This window comes from Acipenser ruthenus, chromosome 18 (assembly GCF_902713425.1).
Source record: "Acipenser ruthenus chromosome 18, fAciRut3.2 maternal haplotype, whole genome shotgun sequence".
NCBI lineage: Eukaryota > Metazoa > Chordata > Actinopteri > Acipenseriformes > Acipenseridae > Acipenser > Acipenser ruthenus.
The window spans coordinates 18,305,607-18,333,242 of NC_081206.1; the positions used below are offsets into that span (position 1 = coordinate 18,305,607).

General features: G+C 37.4%; 1 protein-coding gene across 1 annotated transcript; it reads left to right on the top strand.

Moving 5' to 3' along the window:
* The first annotated feature begins 180 nt into the window (after positions 1-180).
* LOC117970986 (RNA polymerase-associated protein RTF1 homolog) lies at positions 181-27,443 on the top strand. Its single transcript, XM_058991387.1, has 18 exons — positions 181-409; positions 10,228-10,338; positions 11,004-11,154; positions 11,373-11,577; positions 12,394-12,514; positions 13,406-13,517; positions 14,311-14,446; positions 14,874-15,051; positions 18,150-18,232; positions 18,868-18,955; positions 19,996-20,103; positions 20,717-20,794; positions 21,945-22,066; positions 23,827-23,884; positions 24,313-24,390; positions 25,258-25,356; positions 26,149-26,260; positions 26,383-27,443. The coding sequence occupies exons 1-18, from the start codon at positions 332-334 to the stop codon at positions 26,487-26,489; spliced, it is 2,025 nt and encodes a 674-aa protein (XP_058847370.1). The 5' UTR covers positions 181-331; the 3' UTR covers positions 26,490-27,443.
* The last annotated feature ends 193 nt before the right edge of the window (positions 27,444-27,636 follow it).

The window sequence follows — 27,636 nt, forward strand, 5'->3', positions numbered from 1 at the left end:
TTCTCCTTTTATATCTATGGATATGGTTTTATGACCTATATATATATATATATATATATATATATATATATATATATATATAGTGCAACTTTGGCTTGTTATGTTAACTTCACCAACATGGCCACCAGCTGACTTCAGCCTGAAGGAAGAAAACCTGTGACGTCAGTAAAGTAACTCAACGACGCTGGCGCGAAGTTTACGTAGCTGAGTACGCAGGCTCGGGGTATACCACAGCGCCTTTGTGTGGAGTGTAAGGGCAGCTGTAAAAAGGTTTGGATCTCTCTGGGTTCATTCAGGCAGTTTGTACGCTCTACACGATACAGGTAAAACCATGGCGAAGAAACGGAAAGGACGAGTTGTTATTGATTCTGATTCCGAAGACAGCGCAAGCGACGACAATCTCGACCAGGTAAAGCAATTTACAGGTTTACAACAGTGCATTTTTTGTAGCATTTATTTTAGGCTGCAAAGGAAGCCGCGCTACAACAGGCCGTCCCAAAAAGCCTCGGGTTTGGCTAGTGTTTTTGGTCGGGAGAGGGTATATTTGCAAGCAAGTCTGTGGTATAAAGCGGCCAAAGGGCTGCGCTGTACGTCTTTCCTCTGGTGTATTCTAAAATATTAAAAACATGAACTATATAAATATTCATGTATTTGTAGTAAAAGCAGCAGTATCTACGTATGCATGTTACATAAACAATACAACAAAATCAATCTGTCCCTGAGTAGCCCTGTCTTGTGTGATGGCATTCGATTTGCAGATTGTAGAGTGGCGCGTTTTAATATTATCACATTCACTTGATATATGATTTTACAACCTTGTTTTTGCAATGAATAGCTTATTTCAGGTTGCTTTACCGTACATTATGATAGTGATAGTATCAAAAATTGTGTGGCATGTAGTACTGTCCCACTTCACGAGTTACAGGCACACATCCAGTAGCAGCAACATATACAGATTTATTTACTTTATTGAGTTTTGTTTAACTGGGAACACTATTATATGCTGGTAAGCAGATGCCTAAAGAAATACATGTCAATGTTTCTGTGCAGTTTCTATTACCTGGGTCTATGACCCAGCTGAAGTGAAACACATTCATTATTCAATATTCAGATAGTGATTAAAAATTGAAGTTAGACACACACCAGAATAATGGGTTTACCTATGGCGAACCTGTCGTATTTGTTTTGAGTTTTTTTTTTTATTGGACAGAAATATGTTTATCACCACAAACACGTGAATTTATATAATATGAAATAATGATGGTGTTGGTACCCTTGATGACTTTTTAAAACTAGACATGGCTCAGGAATGTTTTCACAAATTGCCCTTGTAGTGTTTAAAAATATTAAATCTGCATTGTGCAATTTGTTTTCAGTAAGGTTGTAACTGATGTTCTGTAAAGCTTTAAAGTTGAAATCCCTTATAAGTGACTTATATAAATGTAAAAAAAAAAAATGCTACTATATTAAGTTTTCTAAATAGCCATGTCAAAGGGAAAACAAATATGAACTGCTTTATTGATGTTATTAACAGCACAGAGTCTTCCCTTGTTTGTTTTGGATTGATTTATGCTATGCAAATATTTCAAACTGGATTTTTAAAACCTTCAAAGTGCATGTCTTTTAGTCCTGGTGATAGTCTGCTCTTGTTGCTCCTTGCAGGATGCAAGGTCCTGTATTGTAATTCAGGGACCAGAATTGAATGCAGTGTTCAAAGTGCAATCTCCTCCGTGCATTGTGCTCATCATTGCCTCCCTTGGTTTTTCCACTGTACACTACAGCATACTTGCTAGCTTTTTTTTTAATTGCATGGTTGCTTTCTTACTGAATGATTAGAACTTCAATGTTTTTACCATTTTGGTATCTAACAATAAGCATGTACTGTGTTTAGCCTAGTTTGCTGTTGGTCTGTGACCTAATTTTAACCAGGTCCTTTCTTTATTTAACAATTAAGCATCTTTATAGAGGAGTGTATGGATTTGAAAAACTTCTGCCGCTGCTTCTACATCTCCAGCCCTTTCAACAGCAACTTCATACAATCAGTGTTATGGAAACTATTTGGGCAAAATCCAACAGCACCCATCACTTTGACATGTTCCCTGATGGGTGCCGTATTTGGGGCAAACCTGTGACTTTTTGCTACAATGATAGTCTCATATCTCAAATTATCCGAGGTAGTAACAGCATATTTACAGTGTTACATAAACCTGCATGCTAAATTAGTTGGTGGCCATGGCACTAACCTATGACCTAATATGCTGTCATATTGAGGTCATGTGACATTGTCTGCTTTATAAAGACAGTACACCAAATTATCATTAATGATTGGTATGCAGTTGTATTCTTATAATAAGCTCAATACAATGTTATTGCATCAGTTATACCAATGTATTGTACAATTAGACACAGTATATAAATAATAATATAATGTATTAACAGACATTCAACTTTATGTACTATTTTCCTGATACCCCCTATTGTTGCTGCGGTCGGTTGTAAGTGGCAAATCATGTCTGAGTACAGCTGCAGCTCATGGTGTTTGAAATAGCAATTATTTAATCAACATGTTGGCTTCAAAGTTCCGGAGATGTGTGGCAGCATTTTAAAACTAGTTTCTGGTGAGGAAACACTCTAATTTAAAGTGTCACCTAGATTTGTCAGCAAAAAACTATAAAGCTAGAACTCCGGACCTAAACTAATTTCAATACATGCGCTGTAAATTAAGCCACCTTAATACAAATAAACTGACCTGCTCACAGAAGCATCCAATTTCAATGTAGCTTCCAGATGTTTGTCTGCTGTATCCCTTTCCATTGCAGGTGGTTTATTGTAGAAAATAACCATTTTACTGCGTCATTGTTTAACTCTTCAGTGCCGCTAGAAATCGTTCATATGTGAATGATGCTGTAATCGTGACATCATGCCCATTTAAGCAATTTCAAATAAACATTGGTTGCTTACCAAATGACTGACATCTCCAATGGCTCCAACAGCCAATCAGGGATGGTTTTACATGCTTTCAGAACGAAAGTACAGTTAGATAGAAAGAAAGCTAGAAGAGATTTTTTCTTTTTCTAACGGGAGTTTCAGCGATCACAAGTACAAGCTTGCCAGAAATCATACTAAATCGTCCAACATGTTTAATAAACCCAAAAATAAATTAACAAAATATTAACTGTAGTGAACTATTCATAGGATAAATGTCCCGGATGACTCTCCAATCAAAATGCATTTCACTTAAGCCCCAGGCCAATAGAGATACATTTTATGAGGTGCAGCATTTGTGTCTTGGGTTTCAGTTTCGATTACAGTATATACCATGGTTTTAAAGCTCAGCATTACCGGAGAGCATACTAAATTGCTTTACATGACCAAGAATGCTTACTGACCCTGAAAGAATTATTATTTTTATTTACAAACATGTTAAAGAGTTGACAGCTCTATCTTATGGTGAACTTCTTCTCATTACTCACCTGTCAAACAATTTGGTGGAAAACCAGACACTGTATTTATAAAATTCTTTCTGATCCCAGTTCCTGAGGGTTGTGGCTACCACTGAACTTTTTACAGCAGGAGTAGGAGATTACTAAATTACACTTATGGAGACATTTCTAAAAAAATTAATTTGATTATATTTTAAAACTTGTTATATTCAAACTAGGTAATCGTAGGTTATATTTCATCATAGAGTGAAATCGTTATTCTCTTAATAATCTTCAGACTCTCAGCTGTTTAGAAAGGTATAATATGGTATACTGTCTGTGGATATTTGTCCTGATACACAAGCTGAAAGTCACGTTATGTCAGTCAGACCTCCAACAGGTACAGTGTTCACTGGTGTGGACGGGTTAAACCTCTGTACATGTTAAACTCATTCAATGCATGGAAAGGCTTATTTTACTTCTGAGATCTCTTTCGCAGTAATATGGTACAAAAACTGTACTTTTGTTCAAAACCGTGCTAATTCAAAATTATATTTGAAGACAAGTTTAAATTTTGAAAGTATAATCTAACATAAAAAACATGTTAATCAGAGCACTATTCCACTCGGATTATGCAACCAGGGATGCTTTGTTGTTTTTCACAGTAACACCCATTTCTGTTTAACAAATTAATCTATTGATGTAATAAATAGGGGTGTGCTGAAAGTTAAATGCAAAACATGCTGCAGTGTGCCATTCATATTTATTAGTATATACAAGTGTTACGTGGTATATCGATACCTATGGTATATCATGATATCACTGGGCAGCAGTGTGGAGTAGTGGTTAGGGCTCTGGACTCTTGACCGGAGGGTTGTGGGTTCAGACCCCAGTGGGGGACACTGCTGCTTTACCCTTGAGCAAGGTACTTTACCTAGATTGCTCCAGTAAAAACCCAACTGTATAAATGGGTAATTGTATGTAAAATAATGTGATATCTGTATAATGTGAAATAATGTATAATGTGATATCTTGTAACAATTGTAAGTCGCCCTGGATAAGGGCGTCTGCTAAGAAATAAATAATAATAATGATACCAAAATCCTATGATACCTAATATGGGGTTAAAATATTAAAGTATCATGATTTTTTTTAATACCGTTATTTTTTTTTAGGGTTTTTTTGAGTTTTTAAAACAGAACTAATTCTGTGCTTCTAAAAACTATATAAACTTGGCTTACTCATTGCCGGTTAGCGGAAGTGACCAACTACCCTGCGCGTTCTGGGAAAATACAATTACTGAAGCAGTCCTGGCGAGTGAAGCGATAAAGAAGCTTGATGTGGAACTATTTAGAATTTCAGGCAGATGACAACGGCAGTCTGATTGACGGCGGACAGCCAACATGTTTTAAAGAAGTGAAAAACAAGGGAGGAAACACCACCAATTTGTTGAAGCGTCTTCCAGGTCACCACCCCGATCTTTTTGCTGAAGTTTACTTTTTTTTTTTTTTTTTTTTTTACTGTAGTTTCTTCATTTATTTTTGTTTAAGTGAATCCCCAGTGCATATTACTTATATTTAAAAAGGCACAGCAAAGATAACCAGTATATCAGGAATGCTTGTTTATTTCGTCATTGAAGTGCATTTGCTATAAGCTCCAAAAATATACTTTGCAGACATGTGCCATTAAAACTACTGCGTGTCAAATGTTAGCAATGTTTTCATGTTCTTTGGATTTTGTGGTAATCAGTATGTAATGTGATAACTGTGTTTTGAATTGTATGCATTAACGATGGAAAGACCAGGGTGAATACAGGCTTCATTGCTAGCATATCAGTTTCCCTACAGATAACAGGTTTAATGTGACTCTTCACCTGCAGAGGCTGCAGGTTCAGCATGAAATCAATAAAAAGCACTTAGTTTACTGCAGGCGCCAGAGTGGTTGTCTTTTGTCTAATTTACTTTCTTTGTAAGATTTTTAACCAAACACGCATGAATGGGCTCCTCACGCTAGTAAAATGTCTTCTGTTCTTATTTAAGGTGCACTGGGGCGTTGTTTTGATGGAGACATTTGGTTTGAATACGCTTAAACAGGATTCTGTTCTAACAGCACGTAAGAGGAAGGCATCTACATTAGTAGCCTGTTTTGTTTTAGAAATGTAGCATTAAATATCATGCTTAACTTTTGAATTTTTCACTATTGAATTGCATATGTTAGCAGCGTTTTTAGTACTATCAGAATCAGTTCTATGCCAGAAATACCTTTTTTATTATTTTTTAATCCGCTGAACTAATTTTATTAAATTTGGAAGTGGTGATTTTAAAAATCTTAACACTATAAAATTGTTAAATGAATGCATAGTGTTTAAAAATTAAGGGATACATTTGTGTGTATTCCCTAATTTGAACACATTACTGTGTTCATTTAAAAAAAGTTTTGCAGTGTACATGAATCAATCAGGGTGGTCTAGTTTAGCATTATACTCTGTGTTTACTTGTTTTACTTTCTGAGAGATTTGAACAGTATAGATTCATGGAGGTATTATGTTGTATGTGACTTAAGAAGATAATAAATGTTACAAACAAGAGGAGGTCCATATGGCCCATCTTGCTCATTTGGTTGTTTGAACCAAGCAAGAACCTCAAGCCATTTCTTGAAGTACCCACGTGAATCAGCATCCACAAGACTGCTTCACTTTAATTCCTTGCTCACTTCTAAGATACTCCTCTATGTCAAACATCTGGCCTAGTTATAACATGTCTGCTTCAAGGAAAGTATTTCTGTTCTTTTGTTATATATAAGAATTAAGAGATTCCTTGTAATTGGAGTATTTGAAGCTGTCTGAAATGCTAGTTCTCTTTTTATATGTAAGAAATTAAGAAAATTGTGTATTTTTACACTATCATTATTATTATTATTATTATTATTATTATTATTATTATTATTTATTTCTTAGCTGCCGCCATTATCCAGGGCAATATATCACATTATTTTTACATACAATTACCCATTTATACAGTTGGGTTTTTACTGGAGCAATCAAGGTAAAGTACCTTGCTCAAGGGTACAGCAGCAGGAAATATTTAAACAGCAAGCTTTCCACCATGCAGTAGCATTATTAACTGTGTATTAGTCTCTTATGCACTTTGCCCTTTCAAAAAAAGGAATTTGGCAGCCATTTAACATGTAATAGACATAAGATCCAAAGTATTGAATATCACGATACTGTGCATGGTACCGATGCTCCCTAAATGAGGTATCACAGAACACTAGTATATACTCCCCCTGACTTTTCATTCACTGTATACAAATAATGTTTTTGTCAAGCCCACTGTAATTGAACCAGAGACCTAAAGCTGAGGGAACACTAAGCCACTTTGTGGCTTGGAACTTTCAGGAGACTAGATTTCAGGCTACTGCATGGCACACCGGGGGAGATGGGGTTTGATACAGGAAAGTTGCCTACGGCCCAGTCCACACTATGCCTTTAAACCGTATTAGTTACGTTTAAGCCGGCTTAAAAGTGCTAAATACGGTTTGTGTCCACACTACGCAGCATTTAGTACCGTACTCGAGAACCCGACTCGAGACCACCTGAGGAGGTAGTCTCGAGTCCGGTTTTAATTGGATCGCATCAGGTAGTGCGGCTTATCAGAAGTGTGGACGCTGTAATACCAAACTACATTCTTTTTGTGTATCCTCCAATATCTCAAAATGCTTTGTGGTATGTTTGGCAAAATACTCAGGGCAGGCACCTGAAGGACTTGCTATCAGTGTACACTCCGCACTAGGTATTCATTTTTATGCTTCAAAAAATCTGTCAAGACATCTCTGTTAAACTAGTGGGGAAAATAACAAAAACACAACGTTAAATTAGGCGACTGCAAAAATGAAATGCGAGTTAAAAGTAGGATCACATAATTTGTCAGCTCTGTTTGAAATAAAATTAAGAATTAGGCTCCGGCAAGATATGAAGGTAAAAACAAAGTTTGTTTTGTAATTAACAGCTTTTTCTGATTTTAATTATAAAACACAATCAGCTCAATTTGTTTAAAGGGACTTCACCTGATTAAAAATAAAACCTGAAAACTTCAAGCCCTACTTGTATGTGTTCGGATTTACTTTTTCCACAATACTTGTTATATTTCTTTTTTAGCAATATGGACCTCTGTTAATATGGGGCAAAACAAATTATTTTAAAATAAAATAGTGCATGGTGGGATACTAACATATTTAATGTCCACGGTTCGTTGAGCTGCTGGGAATTGTAATTGAACTATTCTAATGGTGTGTGGACGCATCAAGCCTGACTAAACACGAAACGGTACTTCAGTGTGGACGCTTTGATCTGGATTAATTAGAACGGTTCTCGAGATCGGTTATGTAGTGTGGACAGGGCCTAGAACTCCCGGTCTCCTGGAGCCAGGTTTGAAGCCACTGTTCCTGAAAAAGTGACTTTGTGTTGCCATCGCTTAAGCGGAGGTGTGTTATTGTTGATCATCACCGGAGCCCTGTGTTTTTTCGCAAGTACGAAAGAACACAATGTAACTTATAAAACGAAATGCAAATATAAAAAGAAATAACACGAAAAATAATTATAAAACAATCGTAGTAACATTTTTAAATTGTGAGGTTTATACAGAAAATACTTTAAATAAATACCATAGACAAGGTCTGGAAGGGAAACGGAAGCTCTGACTAGCACATGAGCAGATGTATAATTTGAAGCGAGTCGTTTGGGAATTAAAATTGTGATGGAAGAGAAGAGACGTTTGTTTCTAAAATGCCTAAACCATGCAAAGAATTTGAGCATGAGGGGATGTATGCAGCTGACAGTAACAAAATAATGATGTGCAGATTTTGCAACTGTCTGCTGGCATGGGAGTCGAGAGATACCGTCGTTAAGCATCATTAGCTGTTTATTGTTTTTAGGGGGGAAATATGACTTGTTTGCTTGTGTTTTGTATTAGTATGCTAATTCTTTGTTTTATTTCAAGTGGTGCAAACTTTGCACTGGAGCAAATGCTGTTTTGGTTTTGAATGGATTTGAATGAATGAATCTACTTTGTTTAGTGTTTAAATACTGAGAAACTCCAAGCTTGTTGTATACTGCTTCAGTGCACTGGAATTTAAATACAAATCATATTGTGTGTGTTTTTTTTTAATGGGTAGATTGCTGTACGTGCAATTGACAGCCCCACAATAGTAGGGCAGTGTAAATATATATTTATCTTGTATTTTTATAGAGGGATGGGCAGTATTTACTGTAAATAGGCAGTTGATTAAAGAGTGCGGGATTGTACGTTACAATTACTGCCGCCAATAAGAAATGATGGTAGCTAAATTATTTTTCTGTGCAAGGTCTGTTTGTCAATGTTTTAAAAAAATCGGATAATGTTTAATAAATATGCAAGTAGTTAAAACATGATGTATCCTTTTATAATTAATTAAACAACATTTGTGAAAAAATGGTATTACTGGACTTACCCCCAAGTTCTTGCTAAGAGTCATGTGATGTCTTAACTGTGAGGTAAGAATCAAGTACTCTGTGAACACAACAAGTGTTATCTGACCGGACAGTACATTAGTTTAGGATCATCTAATAACAACAATAAAAACACTACCCTGCATGCTCATGGTACTGCAGCCAGGATTTTACAAATGAGGATGCAAATGTGAAGTTTGGATTAGGGCTGCTTCGATAAAGTTGATTTTTCAGTCTTTTCCGTTCCTCATTATATACATAGAGATAAATACTGGATAATCAATTTAAATAATTACATTTTTATTTTTATCAATGAAACTGCACCGAACACTCTGCCTTGCTATTTACAGTATTTCTACCAATGACAAGCAATGGGCGTGTTCTTCTTTTCCTGCTGAAGTGTTAACTAGCATCTAATGGGCTGGTCCCATCCTGATTACCAGCAAATCTGTTTTGAAAATGCTGCGCAAGTAAATACGTGCCCTCTGTGTATTCGATGTAAACAAAAAGCACGCTGCCTTGGATCCAGAGCAGGTCGACAAGCTTGTATTCCTGGCAAACAACATGTAAATAAATTGCGCACATTGAAGAACTGACTGTATATAGTTAGCGCTTCTTTAGAGTTTCAAAATGAACTGTTAAACCTGGGAATACTGTTTTTTATTTGATTTTTGTTTTATTTCCCCCCAATATATTTTTCAGACCGGGCTGCATGCACCATCAGGGTTTCCTGATTGATGACCAATCAATGCTGTCCACAGCTGATAAAACATTTTTATGCCAGTACTCCTGTACAGTCCAACGTGCAAAGCTATATTGCAGTCAGTTACCCCTCGCACTCCATTGTTGTGCACAAGCTTTTAATGAACAGCAATGATATTAAAGTAATTACGTCAATGGGAGGCGGGAGCGAACATTTCTGTGGGCAGTACAATCATCTATGTTTTTGCCAACGATTTTTTTGTGTGCCCAATTAATTGATTGCTATTTTGGTGGCTTAACTGACAGCCCAGCCCTAGTTTGGGTGTAAATTGTTTTCTAGATTTTTAAAAGTATGCAGAGTACAAATCCAGTTCACAGTGCATGTCACCACAAGTGTCAAACAGGTGGCTCTTTTGGAATTCTGATTGTTTGAAACCTTTTATGTTAAATGAGACCTGAAGGTTTACACAAAATCTATTTTGTTCCACGCCCTCTTCTGCACTTTTTTTCCTTTTTTTTTTTTTTCCTTTTTTTTTTTTTTTTTTTTGTGAGTGTCAACACACAAGTGGGTGTACTGTTGCGCACTGTGGTAATCTCTAGTCTCTTTCTTTCTCTTAGGAGCTGCTGTCGTTGGCAAAGAGGAAGCGGGCTGATTCAGAGGAACAGGAGGAGCCAGTCAGCAAACCATCCGCATCGACAGACTCGGAGACCTCAGACAGCGATGACGAGGTACTGAAGCTTGGGACCTACAGTGAAAATACTTTTTTTTTTTTTTTGTTTGTTTTGTTTTGTTATCTTAAGTGCAGTAATTGGTTGTGAGATCTTGAACACCTTTTACTTATCACTCAGTTTTCCCAAATTGCAAGATTCAATATTCTTGCGCTTGGTTCCAGTAGAGCATTTCCATGATTAAACATATGTCTTGATGTGTGTTTTTTTTATTCTGCTGTAATACCAGTGAACTGTGTATAATTTGTCTTGTCCAGTTGTCAAAGTCCTTGCTTAAACCACCCACTGTGACATGGTCTTTACAGTTGGTACACAGCTGTATTCAATGGTCTTGATGTTCCATTACAGGTGGTATCCAGCAAAGAATCGTTTTACATTGTTTTACCCAACAACGATCATATCAAGGCATGCTTTGATAATGCCTTAACATTTAGTACACAGTTCCGTTACAGGTGTTGCATATTAGAAATGAAATATTTTGCTGACATGTTTTCTGGTAAGCTTGCTGCCCATACACTAGTTCACTTTTAAAACCATTTTTCAATGTTTACAAACCTGGCTATTAGTTACCATTCCTCTTGACATTATTCCCTGGGGAAATGTGTTTTTATTCACAAACAACCCATTCTAATTCTAAATGGAATGGCCTCCTCCTTTGCTTCTAGTGGACTGTGGGAGGCACAAAGGCCAAGAAGAAAGTTAAGCCAGGGAAAGGAGGGGAAAAGAAAGGAGCAACAAAGAAACGAGTTCACAAAGCCGCATCATCTGGCAGTTCAGATGGAGACAGTTCAGCCGAGAGTTCTGCTCCAGAGGAAGGTGAGAGTGACCAAGGGAGAGAGTCCAGGGAGCCCCAGTTTCATTGCTGTCCATAGTTAAATGCCTAGAAATCTTTACCTGTTTTAGATTTTAAAGATTTGTACTCGGTGATTTACATTTTGTGTTCTATTTTATATGATTATTTGTGTATAATGCAAGATCCATTTGGTTTTTTGTCTTATGCCCACATTGGCTAATCCACCGTCTTATGTTTATAGGTGAAGTTTCAGACTCTGACAGTAACAGTTCGTCCTCCAGTTCGGACTCTGAGTCCTCCTCGGAGGATGAGGAGTTTCACGATGGCTACGGAGAGGACCTGATGGGAGACGCGGAGGACCGGGAACGTTTGGAACAGATGACTGAGAAAGAAAGGGAGCAGGAGCTGTTCAACAGAATTGAGAAGAGAGAGGTGCTCAAGAGGAGGTGAGGCAGCTCTAAATTACACTCCAGGGTATCTTTCTCTTGTCTGATAAAACCAGAATTATATGTGAAACGGTTCTGTGGGGCTCACAGTCAGCTCATCCTAAAACCAGCTTGGCCCAAGCACTGTCGTACGCAAGTCATCTCGGTTATAGCTACTGTGGGTATTAACTATGTTGCTCAAAGAACTGAGTACACTATTGTTGTTGTTGTTGTTTTTTTATTATAATATCCGGCAGTTTTACACAACACATACAGTTTGTTCACTTTTAATTTGCTTGCTGTTTTTTTAGGTTAGTGAAATAATGATTCTGATTGTAATTACTATTCATGAATGGTTTGACCAGACTTACCTCTGTAATCCGAGATGACTGCCCTCTTATTTGACTGGCATCCGACAGTGCTAGGGCCGACCTGGTTTTGGGACTAGTTGGCTGGTATCCTTCTGCAGTACCTACCAGACATGAAGCATTTTGAATTTAGCATACATAATTGAATATTCACTTTTAAAGCTGCTAATATTTATATCTTGCTTATCACGAAACAACAAATAGTACAGAGCTTCATTCAGATTAGGTTTACACCATTTCTTGCTGATGCGCCTTATACATTTGAATCATTTCATAAATAAACATGTTTTTTGTTAAGTATACATTATTTAATACCATAGAAAACATTAAGTTAGCTCCAAGAATTGATGAACCGCACGCCCAGCGCTCAGTTCTAGACCCAAATGAGTGGGGAATATGTTCAAGGTAGTCTTTCTGAAATCTTTTCTTTTTTCAACCATGAAGGGTTTTATTTACTTAATCATACTAGGTTTGAAATCAAGAAGAAACTGAAAACGGCAAAGAAGAAAGAGAAGAAAGAAAAGAAGAAAAAACAGGACGAGGAGCAGCAAGAGAAGAAGAAGCTCTCTCAGATTCAAGACACTCAAGTGGTAATTAACTTTTGGAGCTTTACAATGGTTACTGTTGAGGCGACAGTCCCTTATCTTTGGTTCCATCACCTGACCTCGCGTGCTGTCTTGTTTCAGTTGAGGACAGTTCTTGCTGGACCTAAAGACTAAATCCTGAAACAGGATAACTGTTTTAAACAGTTGCTGTGTGATTTGTTTTTGACCTTTCCTGCATTTTGGCATCCCTTGACTGGGGCAGGGCCTTTTAAGCCAGCTTGGTCGAGAGTGATTCATACACTGGAGGAATCAGAGACCTTTTTGTACCTTTCAGAAACAGAAGATCAACAGCCACCTGGAGTTCCTGTGGGGCTTGGCATTGCCAATTCTCCTTATGGCTGAATGGCTTACTTTATTAAATTAGGCATATTTTATGTTTTGTATTTGTCATAACATTTCCAAATACCAAGGATTGAAGGATATTAGCAATACAGTGGTCCACTTTAATTTCATTTGACAGATGCTGCCAACAGCCCTGATTTTAACATTAGCCCCTCCCAAACAAAGGAATTAAATAAAACATTCTTTGTCAGGAATGTGGTGTGTATTTGGAAATCTAGTCTTTTGTATCCAAAATGTAATTCTTGCTTGTTTATATTCATTGGGATACACAATCTAACTTGATTTTGTGTTCGTCATTTGTGTTGTTCTACATCAAATGTATAAGTTCATTTCTGATGAAAGTGCTTTTAGTTGATGCTGTACTGAATAAGCTGATGGATATTGGGAGGTGTTTTAGCAAAGAAAATAAGAGATGCCCTTGCTGCAATTTAATCTCTCAACGAAGGATTATAAATAGCACCATAACGTGTGAATTAATTTTTGCTTGTTTTAAATTATACATTTTTTAATAAGAAGAGTGTTTGCTGTTTTCAGGTGATGTCGCACAATAAAGAACGGAGATCTAAGCGGGATGAGAAACTGGATAAGAAATCACAAGCCATGGAAGAGCTAAAGGCTGAGAGAGAGAAAAAGAAAAACAGAACAGGTACTTATTGGTTAGAACTTTATACAGTTTCTTTGTTGTCCATTCTGCAGCATTCAGTTAAGGGGAGCTTCTAGGATAACTCAAACTCTGTTTGTATTTTTTCTTGGAGGGAGCAAATTATATTTCATACACTGCTTCACGTATGTAAGTGTAATGTTCCACTTCTGTTGTGGGAAGTTAACTGTACCCTTCACTTTTACCTGTGACCTGTATTTTACGGTTATTTTGTTTGTCATATTTTACAGTAACACATTACACACAGAATATAAATCTGTTGCAGGTATCTGTTTCGTATTGCATAATATTCTGTTGGGTCATTCCATGTGAAATCAGATCCAAGTTGAAATGTCACCTAAACAGCAGCCTTGTTTATGATTTAAAAGCTGACCCATAGCATCTGACCTTTTATTTCCTGAGATATTAGGTCACGTAACATTGGCAGAAAGTGAAACTGTGAACAACTAGTCATTTAATAACTTTATTCTAAGCTAACCTGAGTTCCAATCACTTTCGAGTGATAGATATAGCAAATATTGCATCACTTAATATCCATTAGACGGGGGGTGCCTAGAGAAGAGGGAATTGTGGATGCTATATCTGTTAAACTGTTCTGTCAAAAGAGAAAGTAATTCAATAAATGGTTAAACGACTACTTGCACTACGAACACATATCTCTGAAATTATGGGTCCTTTGTTTGCGCCATAGACCCTCACAACAATTACGTCCGAATCAGAGTAATAAATATCACCCTATTGTGTTGATTTTTATTGATATTTCACTCTCCTTTTGTAGTTGAACTTTTGTCAAAGAAGCAGCCCCTTAAAACAAGTGAGGTTTACTCGGATGATGAAGAGGAGGAGGATGACGATAAGTCCAGTGTGAAGAGCGATCGATCCTCAAGGTCGTCCTCATCCGATGAGGAAGAAGAGTACGTAACTATGGAAACATGTACACAAATCCTCATAGTAACTGACAAGCGGGTTAAACCCGGAAAGTATAGATTTGCAAAGGTTAGTCTTCCACCTTCCTCGGTAAGTAGATAGGCAAGGTTTATACTCGACATCAAAACAAAGCCAATTAGAAAAAATAAATACAATGTAGAAAGTTGTAGCTGTGAATAATGAGTTTTCTCAGGAAGGTGTGGTTAATTAGTGGAGTTCATCAGAAGGAAATTGGTCTGGCCACTCTTCTAATGGGGACAGCTGGGGACATCTGTCCATCAGACTTTCCTGTAAACAACCTGCAGAAAATCTATATGTTTGTAGGGGAAAGAGTAAGCTTGGGTTTTAGAACTAAAAAAAAGTTGAACAATATTGTGTAAAATTACTTCATCAACTGTGTTTGTTTTCTTATAGGAAAGAAGAGACCCCACCTAAATCTCAACCAGTTTCCCTCCCAGATGAGCTGAACAGAATCAGGCTATCTCGCCATAAACTGGAGCGTTGGTGTCACATGCCATTCTTTGCCAAGACGGTAACAGGCTGCTTTGTAAGGATAGGCATTGGAAACAGTAGCAGCAAACCAGTATACAGGGTAGGAAATTCTTATCTTTTATCATTTAAGATCTGACACATTCTTTTTCGCCAACAACAAATCGTATTGTCTTAACTTTGTCATTTGTGAACTTTTTTTTTTCTGTGATCCTTCTGGGCCATTAACGAGGACATTTATAGATATTTTTCAGCTCTGAAACAGTTGCATATTTCAAATTAGCTATAGCATTTTATAAGTAACTTTTTAGGAGCTGAGAACAATTAAAAAGGTCTAATTATTAGTTCAGTTAAGGGGTCTAGTTAAGTAATTGAGAGCTCAGTTGGAATGAAAATCAGAAGACACAGGGGGGTCTCCAGGACCAGGGATGGGAGCCCTGCCTTAGGTGCTAAGGTAACATGCAGAAGTCAGAATAACTGGGTTTTATAACACCGTGTAACAATTTTTTTTTTTTTTTTTGTTCCTGGGTAGTGTTATTTCCTAATTGCTTATGCCTCAAAAGTATAGAAAATGGCTATTATTCCCCACAAACTTTGCTTTTGTGACCAGGACAGTGATATTTTGAAATTTACCTATTTTCCAGAACATTCCAGATAGATTCAGTGCTGAGTAAACTTGGAGTAACTTCTAGAACTTTCCAGTAATATAAATAGTAGTATAAATACAGGGGCCTTAAGCCCACCAGTTCAGTTTAGTTCCAGCTGCCTAAGTGGATACATATCTGCATTTTCCTGAGATGGCATCAAGAGGCTGCAAGCATCCGGCAGACGCATTTTGCTATGTCTGCGGCCAATTTATCAAGACGAGCGAAAAAGTACTCCGTGGAAGCATCTGCTAAGATGTGTGAGGCCTACAAGGCATATTTCGGCATGCCTGTCGGGGATCAAGACAAACCCTGGGCACCTCATTTCACCTGCGAGCACTGCAAAAAAACTCTGGAAGGTAAGATGGACAATTGTTGCTCGGAATGTTATGTTATAAAATTTGTTAATTTTTAAAATTGTAAATTTTTAATTTTAAAATGTTTTATAATTTTCAATGTTATTGAAAAAATATCATATATGAAAAATGTTGTGAGAATCTCTTACACATTAGTCATGGGTGAAATAAATGTATTTTTGTAGGATGGTACAGAGGGGAAAAGAGAGCCATGAAGTTTGCTATCCCAAGAATTTGGCGGGAACCCACTGACCACTCAAGCAACTGCTACTTCTGCATGGTGGACCCTTCCAAACGTTGGACTGGCAAGAATGCACCTGCTATCACGTATCTGGACCTTCCTTCATCCATCGCCCCGGTGCCACACTGCCATGAGCTCCCCATACCCACTCCTCCGGAGAGAGAGCAGCCGTCTTTAGAAGAGAGCAGCAAGTCAGAGAGCGAGGAAGACGTTGTAGATCCAGATGACAATTTCAGAGGTGGAGCTGAGGAGAGAAACCCATACTACCCCAACCAAAAAGACCTCAACGACTTGATTAGAGATCTTGGTCTCACCAAGTCCAATGCCGAGCTTTTGACGTCTAGGCTCAAGCAGTGGAACTTGTTGGATGAAAGTGTGCAAGTCGCAGATCAGAGGAAGCGTCACCATCCTTTTTCCAGCTTCTTCACCCGTCAAGATGGGCTCTGCTTCTGGCACAATATGACCAGTCTGTTCGAGGCAATCGGAATCGCCTGTAACCAGAATGAGTGGCGCCTCTTCATTGACAGCTCATCCAGGAGCCTTAAAGCCGTGCTGCTCCATAATGGTAACAAGTACCCGTCTCTTCCCCTGGCTCACTCTGTGCACCTCAAAGAGGATTACAACAGCATCAAGACCTTGCTGGACGCCTTGAAGTATGATGAGTACGGCTGGGAGGTCATAGGAGACTTCAAAATGGTGGCATTCCTGATGGGTCTCCAAGGAGGTTTTACCAAGTTTCCTTGCTATCTTTGCCTTTGGGACAGCAGGCGGGACTGGCCACAGCGGACCAAGTTCTCTGTGGGGAGGAACAACATCAAGTGGGAGCCACTGGTGGACCCCCGGAAGGTGCTGATGCCACCACTGCACATCAAATTGGGCCTTATGAAACAATTTGTCAGAGCTCTAGATAAGGAGTCGGCAGCCTTCAAATACCTTCAAGACTTCTTCCCTAAGCTGTCTGAGGCAAAGGTCAAAGCTGGTGTCTTCGTCGGACCACAGATAAAGAAGATCCTGGAGTGCAATGAATTACCCCAGAAACTCACTAGTAAGGAGAAAGCGGCTTGGAACAGCTTTGTCGCAGTTGTTCGGGGCTTCCTGGGCAATCACAAGGCCGAAAACTATGTGGAGCTGGTTGAGACTCTGGTGAAGAACTACGGCACAATGGGCTGTATGATGTCCTTCAAAGTCCATATCCTTGATGCTCATCTTGATAAATTCAAGGAGAACATGGGAGCGTACTCGGAGGAGCAAGGCGAGAGCTTCCACCAGGATATACTGGACTTTGAACGCCGCTACCAAGGACAGTATAACGAGAACATGATGGGAGACTACATTTGGGGGCTGATTCGTGAAAGTGATTTGCAGTATAATAGTAAATCTCGAAAAACTACTTGCTTCTAAATCTTTTGAGGTTAAATTTCAAAATATCACTGTCCTGGTCACAAAAGCAAAGTTTGTGGGGAATAATAGCCATTTTCTATACTTTTGAGGCATAAGCAAATTAGGAAATAACACTTACTACCCAGGAACAAAAATTGTGTTACATAGTGTAATTACAGGTAGGCTAATGCCACCTGGTGGCAGCAAAAATGAAGTGCTGCTGATGCAAAGTTCAAAGGAAGTCTGTTAGATGGTTTTTACATATACCTAGAGAACCTCATTCAGTTTGATAACTTGAAAAGCATATTTTTTAGCAAAGGTTTGGAGTCTTGGTAATTTTTTCATGTTAATTTAGTATCTACAGTTGTGCCAGTGGATGAAAACATGCTTGCTTTTCACAAAAAAACCCAGCATTTAGGCAGAATTTGGTATGACAGAGATCTCTACTGCAAGAGATGCCGAACAAGTTAGATACATAATCTGGGTTTCTGCTTCTTGGTAGAGGCTATACTACCAGGTCTTAACGATTGAATACAAACCTGGTTTATTTTGGTTTTACAACACAGTTTTATCTTTACAGGTTGCTGAAATTGTTGATGTTGTAGAAACGGCAAAAGTTTACCAGCTAGGAACCACCAGGACAAATAAAGGTCTACAGTTACGGTAAGACCCATCCTTTAATTTTTTTTGGAAAATTAAAGAAATATGCTTCCTTTTTGTCCTTCGCACACTCTGGGTTTACGTTATCTGACATTTTAACATTAAATCTGTCTCCTCTTCTTAACTTATTAGTAGAGGAGACCATACATATACCTGTCCATAGGTCTGTGCGTACATCTAGAGCCCCCCTAATCTACTTTAAACTTTACATGTTACATGTTCTTCCAGTAGGACATGGTGGTCCTAGTTTTTTTTTTTAATTTTGCTGATATCTCATTTGGTATAAGCTGTGGCAGGGGAAATTGTATACAGTACACAATGACATGTGGGGACCTGCCTACATACCATACAGTACTGTAATAGTTTGAGTACTAGTATTTCACTTAAAGAATTTGTAAAGAGTGGTTTTAAAAAGCCACTAAGACTAATGGAATAAAGAAATGCAAAGAAATTAATTCAGTAACAAATGTTTCTCAAGGTTTCTGGTCAGGAGAATAGAATGGCACCCACGCATTAACTTTTTTTCCCTCTCTTTATCCAGAGACTGTCCTGATCCTCCGAATTGCATTCTTCTTAGCTCCTGAGTAAAAAAAGAGTGATGTTTTCAGGTATTCAATTTCTCTATCTCTGTTTTACAGGCATGGCAACGATACACGAGTGTTCCGCCTGGAGTTTGTCTCAAACCAGGAATTTACAGAGAATGAGTTCATGAAGTGGAAAGAGGCGGTAAGTGACCTTGATGAAACTTGTACAGTTCTTTGACAAACATTTACTGTGACATCTTGGAAGAAATCAGACACATTCTTTTCTTTTACATATTTATCAATGTCTCAAAGTATTCTGCATATTTTAAGATTTTAAATTATATTTTGGTTGGATGAAGTTTCTATAAAACAAACTATTTTAGTAATCTGCATGCGAGAGACAGTTGTATTTTCCATCATATACTTAAAATAAACGACAGAAACGGGTACAAGTTCAGAAAAAATACTTTTGTTTTTCTGTGTGAGCCAAGAAAACAAGGTAATCTGTATTAAATGAGAGCTAATACACTATGGTTCTGAGTGGGAATACCCTGCCACTTAGTCTTAAACACTTTAGAGTAAACGTAACCCATTGCAGGATATTGAGTCATATTGCATCAACTACTTATGGATTGCATAGAAGTTTGTCGATAGTAATTCTCTGACGTTCATGCTGTACTCTTTGTACAGGCTGCATTGCCAGTTAAATTAAAACAAAAGAATCTTAGAATGGATAAAGCTTGTATTTACCATTTGTTTTTCTTTGTTTCTATAAGAACATCAGGGATGGAAATAAGACTTCTATTGCATAGCAGTTTTATCCATTTCAGGTTTTAATACAGGTTTGGTTAGCCACTGTGTCTTATTAACCAGGCATCGATCATACTGCTACTCACTGGGGGAGTCTTATTTCCATCCCTGAACATGTATCATCTCTGTTAGAATCTGACAAAGAGAATTCAAAGAGGCTATACAAAATTATAAATTTATGAATTGTGGATGGTAAATAAATGTAAGCATTTAACAAGGTTTTTTTATAGCTTGTATTGTGTGTGTGTTTTTTTTATTTTTTTTTACTTTAAAATGTAAGCCACCAAAAACAATTTTCTTCAGTAAGGGCATGTAATTTATTTATTTAAAAAAAAAAAAAAGTCTATGTGTCTATATATGTTGTAGAAATATTGATACTGGTGGAGACAATCTGTCAAATCTGAAGAGTACATATAAAATCTTGTTTTTCAGATGATAATCGCAGGAATGCAGGTCCCTAATTTGGATGAAATCACCAAAAAGGAACATGCCATTAAAGAAGCAGTCAACCACAAATTCAATGATAAGGACATTGAAGATGTAAGAGAATTTAGAGGGGGCTTGGGTTGGACTAGTGGCCCAGTTGACTGCAATTATTGCTTTAAGAGGCATGTAAAGACATTTTTACTTAGCAGTGTGTCACATCTCGGATCTGTTTATTGTATGGTATTAGATTATTATTATTTTTATTTATTTCTTAGCAGACGACCTTATCCAAGGCGACTTACAATTGTTACAAGATATCACATTATTTTTACATACAATTACCCATTGGGTTTTTACTGGAGCAATTTAGGTAAAGTACCTTGCTCAAGGGTACAGCAGCAGTGTCCCCTACCAGGAATTGAACCCACAACCCTCCAGTCAAGAGTCCAGAGCCCTAACCACTACGCCACACTGCTGCCCTAGATAAATGAGAAGTCTCTAATCCTTATTCTCCACAGTAGTTCCTCATCTAAGGAAGTTCCTATTTTGTGTGTTGGCTTTTGTGTATTGACCAGAGTAGAAATTCAAACGTTTCTGAACTTGTCTCGCTTACTTGATGATACACCAGTGACCTTGACCTTTGAACTAAGATAGCTTGGAGACTTGCAAACATGACTTTAAATATACAGAAACTTGCATGCTTTGTTTTTCATTTTCTTATTTGTAGATTGTAAAAGAGAAAGATAGGTTTCGTAAGGGACCTGCAAATTATGCCATGAAGAAAACCCAGCTTCTAAAGGAGAAGGTAAGATCAAAAAGAATGTTCTGGTAAAGGGGTTTGTTAAAAACAGTGTACCGGCATTTAAAAAAAAAAAAAAAAAAAAAAAAAAATAGGAAACGTATTGGCAGGGATTTCTGAACCCTTCAGTCTGAGTGTGTTGCAGACATTCCATTCAGGTTCTGTTAGTTTCTGCTGTATCTGCTTTCCACAGTTATTGTTTTAATTCCTCTAATCTTGTGTACATTATATTACTAGTGTTGTACAGTACAGTGTACCCTCTCATTGTGGCATTGTTTTAACCTCTGGACATAATCGGTGATACAGACCATACTCTTTGACTTGGTGTCTTTATAGATGCTACACGGCTGTAATCGACAATTCTGTCATTGATTTGTGTTGTGTGTGTGGTGTGGTGTTTTTTTTTTTTTTTTTTTTTTTAATTCTATAAACACTGTTTTGTTTTTGGATTTAGCATTTTATAATCATCTAAAATCCCCAAATATTTAATGGCTATTTTTAAGCCTGGGGGAAAAAAAAAAAAAAAAAAACACCCAATAAAAGGTTGTTTCCCGTCACACATCTTTAAATACTGACATTATTGAAGTCCATGTATTTGAGGTAAATATATAGGGAAGACAGAATATATTTTTCAATTCGACTACAAAGCGGTATAGACCACATTTGTAATGTACTTTCTTTTGACACTATCAAGTCTCTCTTGCCCTCACCCACCCTGAAATATTGAATTTGTTAACATTACATACAAAATGTAATGCACAATAGTTTTCTAAAGTACAGGGTGATTAGAAAGTAAGTTTACTACATCAATTATTTGGTGTGTCAACTTTCTAATCACCCTGTATATAAAAACAGTAATAGTATTGATTTTGCATAAACTGAATAAATATATAACCATCAGTAAATAAATAATTGTCATCTCTTGCTTTACCAGTAGCGGAACCACTTTCTGTGAAATCTAGATCATGCACACTTGCACTTAAGAATGGGGAAATGTGTTTATGCACCTTGGATAAATATGGGACTTGGCCATTTTAATGATCTTTCTTAACAATGGGATTGCTGAAACCCAGAACAGGGTGCATGTCTATTGTGAGTTTCTAACTCTGTCTTCATTTAAGAAACTACAATTCTTTGAATTTGTATTTGTCTTTAGGCCATGGCAGAAGAGTCTGCAGATGGTGAAAAAGTGAAGCGCATTCAAAATGAGCTGGAAGAGCTGGAGGAGAGAGCAGAGGCACTGGACAGGCAGAGAACCAAAAATATATCTGCTATCAGGTCAGAGGAGCTTATTCTTACTGTATCTCTGAGGATTCAAAAGCACATTTCAAGAATTCAAACATTAAGTAGCAATGTAATGAATTATGAATTTGTCATTTAGCAGACACTTATCTAAAGCGACTTACAGAGACTAGGGGGTGAACTATGCATCAACAACTGCTGCTGCAGAGTCACTTACAATAGGACCTCGGTTTTTCATCTCATCCGAAGGATGGGTAATGTTTGGTTCAGTTAAATGTTTGATTTTTGCTGTTGGAATCAGAAGGCAAGTGGAACAAGTGCTAATTACAGAATTGTTCCTCATCATGTGTAATCTTCGTGGTATTTGCTTTCATTGGTATTTCACTATTTTAAGAAGTGTCACCAAGGATACATTGACAGCAGCTAGTCACTTGGCCAAATGTCTGACTTGGCAATTTGACAACTTTTTCACCAATCAGTGTAAATCAAGTTTTTAATTGCACTTGGTTTCATGATGCATGAGAGTTTTGAATAGCAAAAGTTTTCACGCTGTGTGCAATAGTTTCAGAAGACCCTTTTGAAGGCGATCAAACAGACTAGAGGGTTGACCACATTTGGTGTATTGGGTCCTAATTGACCCAGAGACCTGTAGTTTACTTCATCGCAAGGGCCCTGTGAAATTCAGGGGAGAATTAAAACAGGACTAACCTGCAATTCAGTCCTAAACCTCCAGATGTCAGTGTAGCCACTCCAGCTAAACTGATCTAAAGAATAATTAAGGAATCAACACATTACATTCTGAATAATTAGAAAATACCCCCTATTTACCAGGGACTATTATGGCCATTCTAGAAACTGATGAAAAAAAAAAGATGTACCAACAAAATCTAAAAATTTCTTTGGGAGATTGCACGTTGCAATATCCACCTGGTGTCTCGGCTCTCCCTGATTTGCAGTGCATGGTAAGGGCAAGAAAGGCTAAAAGATATTTCAGTTACCAGTTCTGTGGATGCTGAAAGGTTCTTCATATGGATACATTTTCACAGAGCAATGTAAATCCACGAAAGAATACCCCTTCTGATCCAGAGATCAAGGAAATGTAATTAACAAATGATTTGCGTAAAAGTGTACTGGTAAATGAAAACCTAGAAATGTATTTATACTTGTTCTCCTGAAATAATGAAAAAAACGTCCTTTTAAAATCCTGTTATACGTATTGACAGGGATGTAAGGGTTAAATAAATGTCAGTACCCATCTACAGCGTTCTGTTTATTAATCTGCTAATATGTACTTTGTAGTAACGGGACGAGCAATTCAGATGTTTAATGTGATGGGATGATTGCTCATTACGTGGCACACTGTGGAGGCTATATTGACATTGTCTGGTTAAAGGACTAAGTTACAGGCTAAACAATAAGCTGTGAAACGCAGGTCCCTAGTCATAGCAAGGAAATATTTAATGATTTCTGACTTTGCAGTATAAAAAATATTTATGTAAATTTCCACAATATAATGTGTGTGGTTTTTTTTTTTTTTTTTTTGGTGGGTGCTTATACTTCTATCAATGCAAATGATAGGGCAGGTTTTATGTGCATTTAAACAGTTTTGTAATGCTTGCAGGTTGCTTTTGCTGGTTGGGATAGAACTCAGAATCCACAGGTGCAATGTATCCGTTCCCTAATTGGCACTATTCATGGTACCTAGTCGGAGAACATGTGTACCAGAATATCGATTCTGTTAGATCGATCTAAAATCTCTAATGTATTTAAATTCCTAAATACTGTTTGTTTTCCAGTTACATTAACCAAAGGAACAGAAGTTGGAACATTGTTGAATCTGAGAAGGCACTTGTGGTAATTAATCATTTTAGTTTCATGAAAAACTATAAAGGGTTAGCATTGTGTTTTGAGGTGGGTTGGGTCCCTCCTTATGCCACTTTTTTTTGGAGGGGATGTCAGAACCTATTGAGGGTGTTGGAAGCAATTACAAACCAGTATTGCTTTTGCTTTGCAGTTCAGCTGGCAATTTAAAAGTCCAGACGTGAGCCCAGGCTGCGTCTAATCGTTTGCAGCATGACAATCCACTGAAAACTGTGATGTCTATCATAATTGTTTTATATTTGGTTAAAATAATATTATAAAAGCCATTATTTGCCCAATTTTGAATTTTTGAATTTTGTAAATGGCAGACAGACATTTCCCCATGCACACAGAAGAGGAAAAAAAACAACATTTGTTACTTTTTTTTTTCTGAATCCAGTTATTTTTTTTTACTTTCGCAGCTTGAGGGACAAAATGCAAAGAACCAACAGATGGATCCCTTCACAAGACGTCAGTGCAAACCCACCATGGTGTCCAATGTACGTATTAACCTTTTTATATTTGACTTTCTTTCCTGCAGTTAATAAACACAATCAAAATTCTAAAGTAAAACTAAGTTGAAAGAAACCAAGTAATACAAGACAAACAATTTCGGCTAGTGCTTTCGGTGTATACTGAAGAAGTGACCACTCCGATTTAACAAGATTAAAAAATGAAAAGTAAGGATCCAGGAGTGGCTCACCTGGTAAGTCTGGTCTTCCCTGGGGATTCCTGAGGGAGCGTTGCACTGGCTTTGGTGCTGCCGTCAGGGACTGTTTCTCCTCATTGCGCTACAGCAGACCCTACTGACCAGGTTCCTGGTGAGCTCAGGCAGACACCTACAGGCTGGCCTTTGTCCTCTAGAGCCCGATAGCTCACTTACATCTGCTTTCGAGTTCTTGTGTGTAAGAGGAAACTGGCTTGGTCATGGGATCGGAGGACACCCACTGAACCTTCAGTTCTCCAGAGTTGTGTGTGGAATTGCTGCAGTGATAACTGGACATTCTAAAAAAAGTAATTGGAGATTCTAAATTGGGGAGAAAATCGGGAGGTAAAAAAAAAAAATTCTAAAATGCAGTCTGTTTTCAGCAGTGTTGTTTTCTTGTACAAGATTATCGAAAATACTGAAGTCCTAACTTTACAGAAATATATAACTTAGCAGAAACCCAGTTTGTGTGTGTGTGTACTTGTTTGCTTTGTCCTGATGACCTAAAGTGATTTTTTTATTTTACTTTTTTTTTTTTTTTAGTAGCATGTTCAGAAAATGAACTTTTACATTTTGTAGATTTTAGAGTTGTGCCTCAATTGATGGCACCTGTACATTAAATAGAAGCCTCTGTGTAATGACAGCTTTTGTTTATTTGCAGGCCAGAGATCCTTCTGTTCATGCTGCTATCCTTGCTCATCTGAACCAGAAATATGGCTCTGATTCCACACCAGACAACAGTCAAGAAACCAGTAAGATGGTAGGTAGCTTTCAACCATATTTAATGTGTTTTGAAATGCCAGCGAAACAATACACATCCGAGTTAAAATTACTGAATCAAATGCTAGGATTTGATTTGCGTTACGTTAACCGAGATTGCAAACTTTGTAAGAATGAAAGGACTGAATGTTGTGGATTCAAGAGACCAAGGGCTCAATTTTGAGTAAACCTGATAAAATGTGAGCTGGAAAATTGTTTGGAAAAAGTCTCACTTGTTCCCTCACTCCTTCACTACTTGCTGTTCCCTTTTCGTAATGGGATCGACAGTGCCTGCGTTTCAAATAAACCTTTTACCTGGTTAGTTTGTGAACTCCATCTGCACTGTCATTGAAATCGCTCAACACCAAGATGCAAGTGAGGCCCGACAGTTATGCCGACCACTTGCACCAACACAGACGGAAAAGGACGGGACAAAGTATGTCAACAAAACTTGTTTTGTTTTGCCCCGTTGTCAAAATTGGGCCTCAAATCTTAATTTTATTAAATGAGACACAGTTGAAGTTTCTAGATTAAACCTGTCCGCAGATCATGAAATTTAAGGATGTGGTTTTGGTGGGGGGGACAACTTTCCTAGATTTATGTTGTCATTATTACTTTGCAGTTTGTATATGGTATGAATGTAGAATAATGTTGGTATTTTTTTGTGCAGGCCCTTGGGAAGGTGGTAGGGAAACTCTTATTTAGTTTTAAATGATGAAATTAATCATTCGAAAGCTGTCTTTTTGCGATTTGCTTTGTGATATTTGTTATGTGTTGCTTGATACTCCTTCAGGGTCTCGGTTGTAAGGATAAAGACGTTGCCAAAACCAATAGTGACCTATCTGAGGATCTTTTCAAAGTTCACGATTTTGATGTCAAGATTGACCTTCAGGTTCCAAACACAGGTGAGAAGGGATCTGCTTTAAAACTTGCATTTTTGGTTGTTTTTCTATATCTTTAATGATGTTTTCAATCTTTTTATATATAATATAAACGAGTCCTGTTTATTTTATTTTTCCCTCCATAGAAGCTAAATCCTTGTCGGTGAGTTCCAACATACCACCAGTAAAGCATGGTGCACCCAGGAGGTCACTCAATTTGGAGGATTACAAGAAGAGGAGGGGACTGATTTGAGCCTGAACAGTCTGCAGTTTACCTTGCATGTGTCGGTCATAGGGCTGGGACCTCATTCATACATTATGGATTACATCATGGACTTTCTGTACACCTGGGAGAGAAGAGACTCTTATTGTGGTTTTTTTTATTTTTTTAATATATAAAAAGTCTATTTGCGTATTTTGTGCAGAACTGCACCCTTTTTTTTTTTTTTGGTCCTTGAATTGTTTCTGTATTGCATAACACAGTACATCAAAATTTTCCAATGAAACACCTCCAGCTTCACAGAAGTAATGTTTTAAGGTTTAACCAAGAACCCATTTTAAATGGAAGAGGTCTGACTTAGAATGTGATAGGTATGTTTTTATGTGTCATTTCTTTGTTGGTTTCTTGCCTACAGCACCTCTTGCTGTAAAAGAAAAAAAAAAAAAAGATCTGCATTATGGATACTAGATGTCAATTGTAGCACCCAACAGACCTGCTTGAACATCCTGATTTGTAGTTGAGACCCGTGTCTTACGGAGTTCACAAGGGTATCCTGTGGTAGAGTGATACTTGTGTGTGACTGATCCAGTCCTTTTTCAATCCAGGACCTTGTTCTAACCAGGTATTTTAAACACTTCATTGAAATCCGAAGTCTCTGGGCTGCGTCAGTTCTATATTTAAGATCATGGTTGGAACAGGATCCTGGACTGGATTTAAAGAGCCACAAATGAATACCACTGCTCCAGTCATTTCTACATTTGGAAACAAGAATAACATTTTTAGAAGTAGTACTGTACAGTGATGGTCTCCTTTTTTTATATATATAAAAAATGAAAATTGAATGTTCAAGAGTTGTATTTACATGTGAATTAAGATATACCTCCGTACACTAGATCATTTACTTGTAGATGTGGCATACCTTGTAAATATGCAATTCTGATGGGTGCTACTCAATAATAAAAAATAAAAAAAAGACTTTTTCATACATTTGTTTGGTTGTTTTATCAGTACTTTATAAAGGTGTTTTTCAAAAAAAAAGTTTATATATAGCTTTTTCATCAGAACTAGGTCAATTATTTCCAAAAGCACATTTATATAAAGGTTGATGTTTAAATTAACGGCCACTTCAGCATGGCAAAACAGCATATGTATTGATCATATGAATATAATTGCAACATGG

Bases quoted from the DNA above. Each gene is read 5' to 3' on its own strand.
- LOC117970986 (XM_058991387.1), top strand. From the start codon at position 332: ATGGCGAAGAAACGGAAAGGACGAGTTGTTATTGATTCTGATTCCGAA. The intron at 12,515-13,405 runs GTAATTAACTTT...TGCTGTTTTCAG, and splicing joins AGATTCAAGACACTCAAGTG to GTGATGTCGCACAATAAAGA. The intron at 24,391-25,257 runs GTACGTATTAAC...GTTTATTTGCAG, and splicing joins AACCCACCATGGTGTCCAAT to GCCAGAGATCCTTCTGTTCA.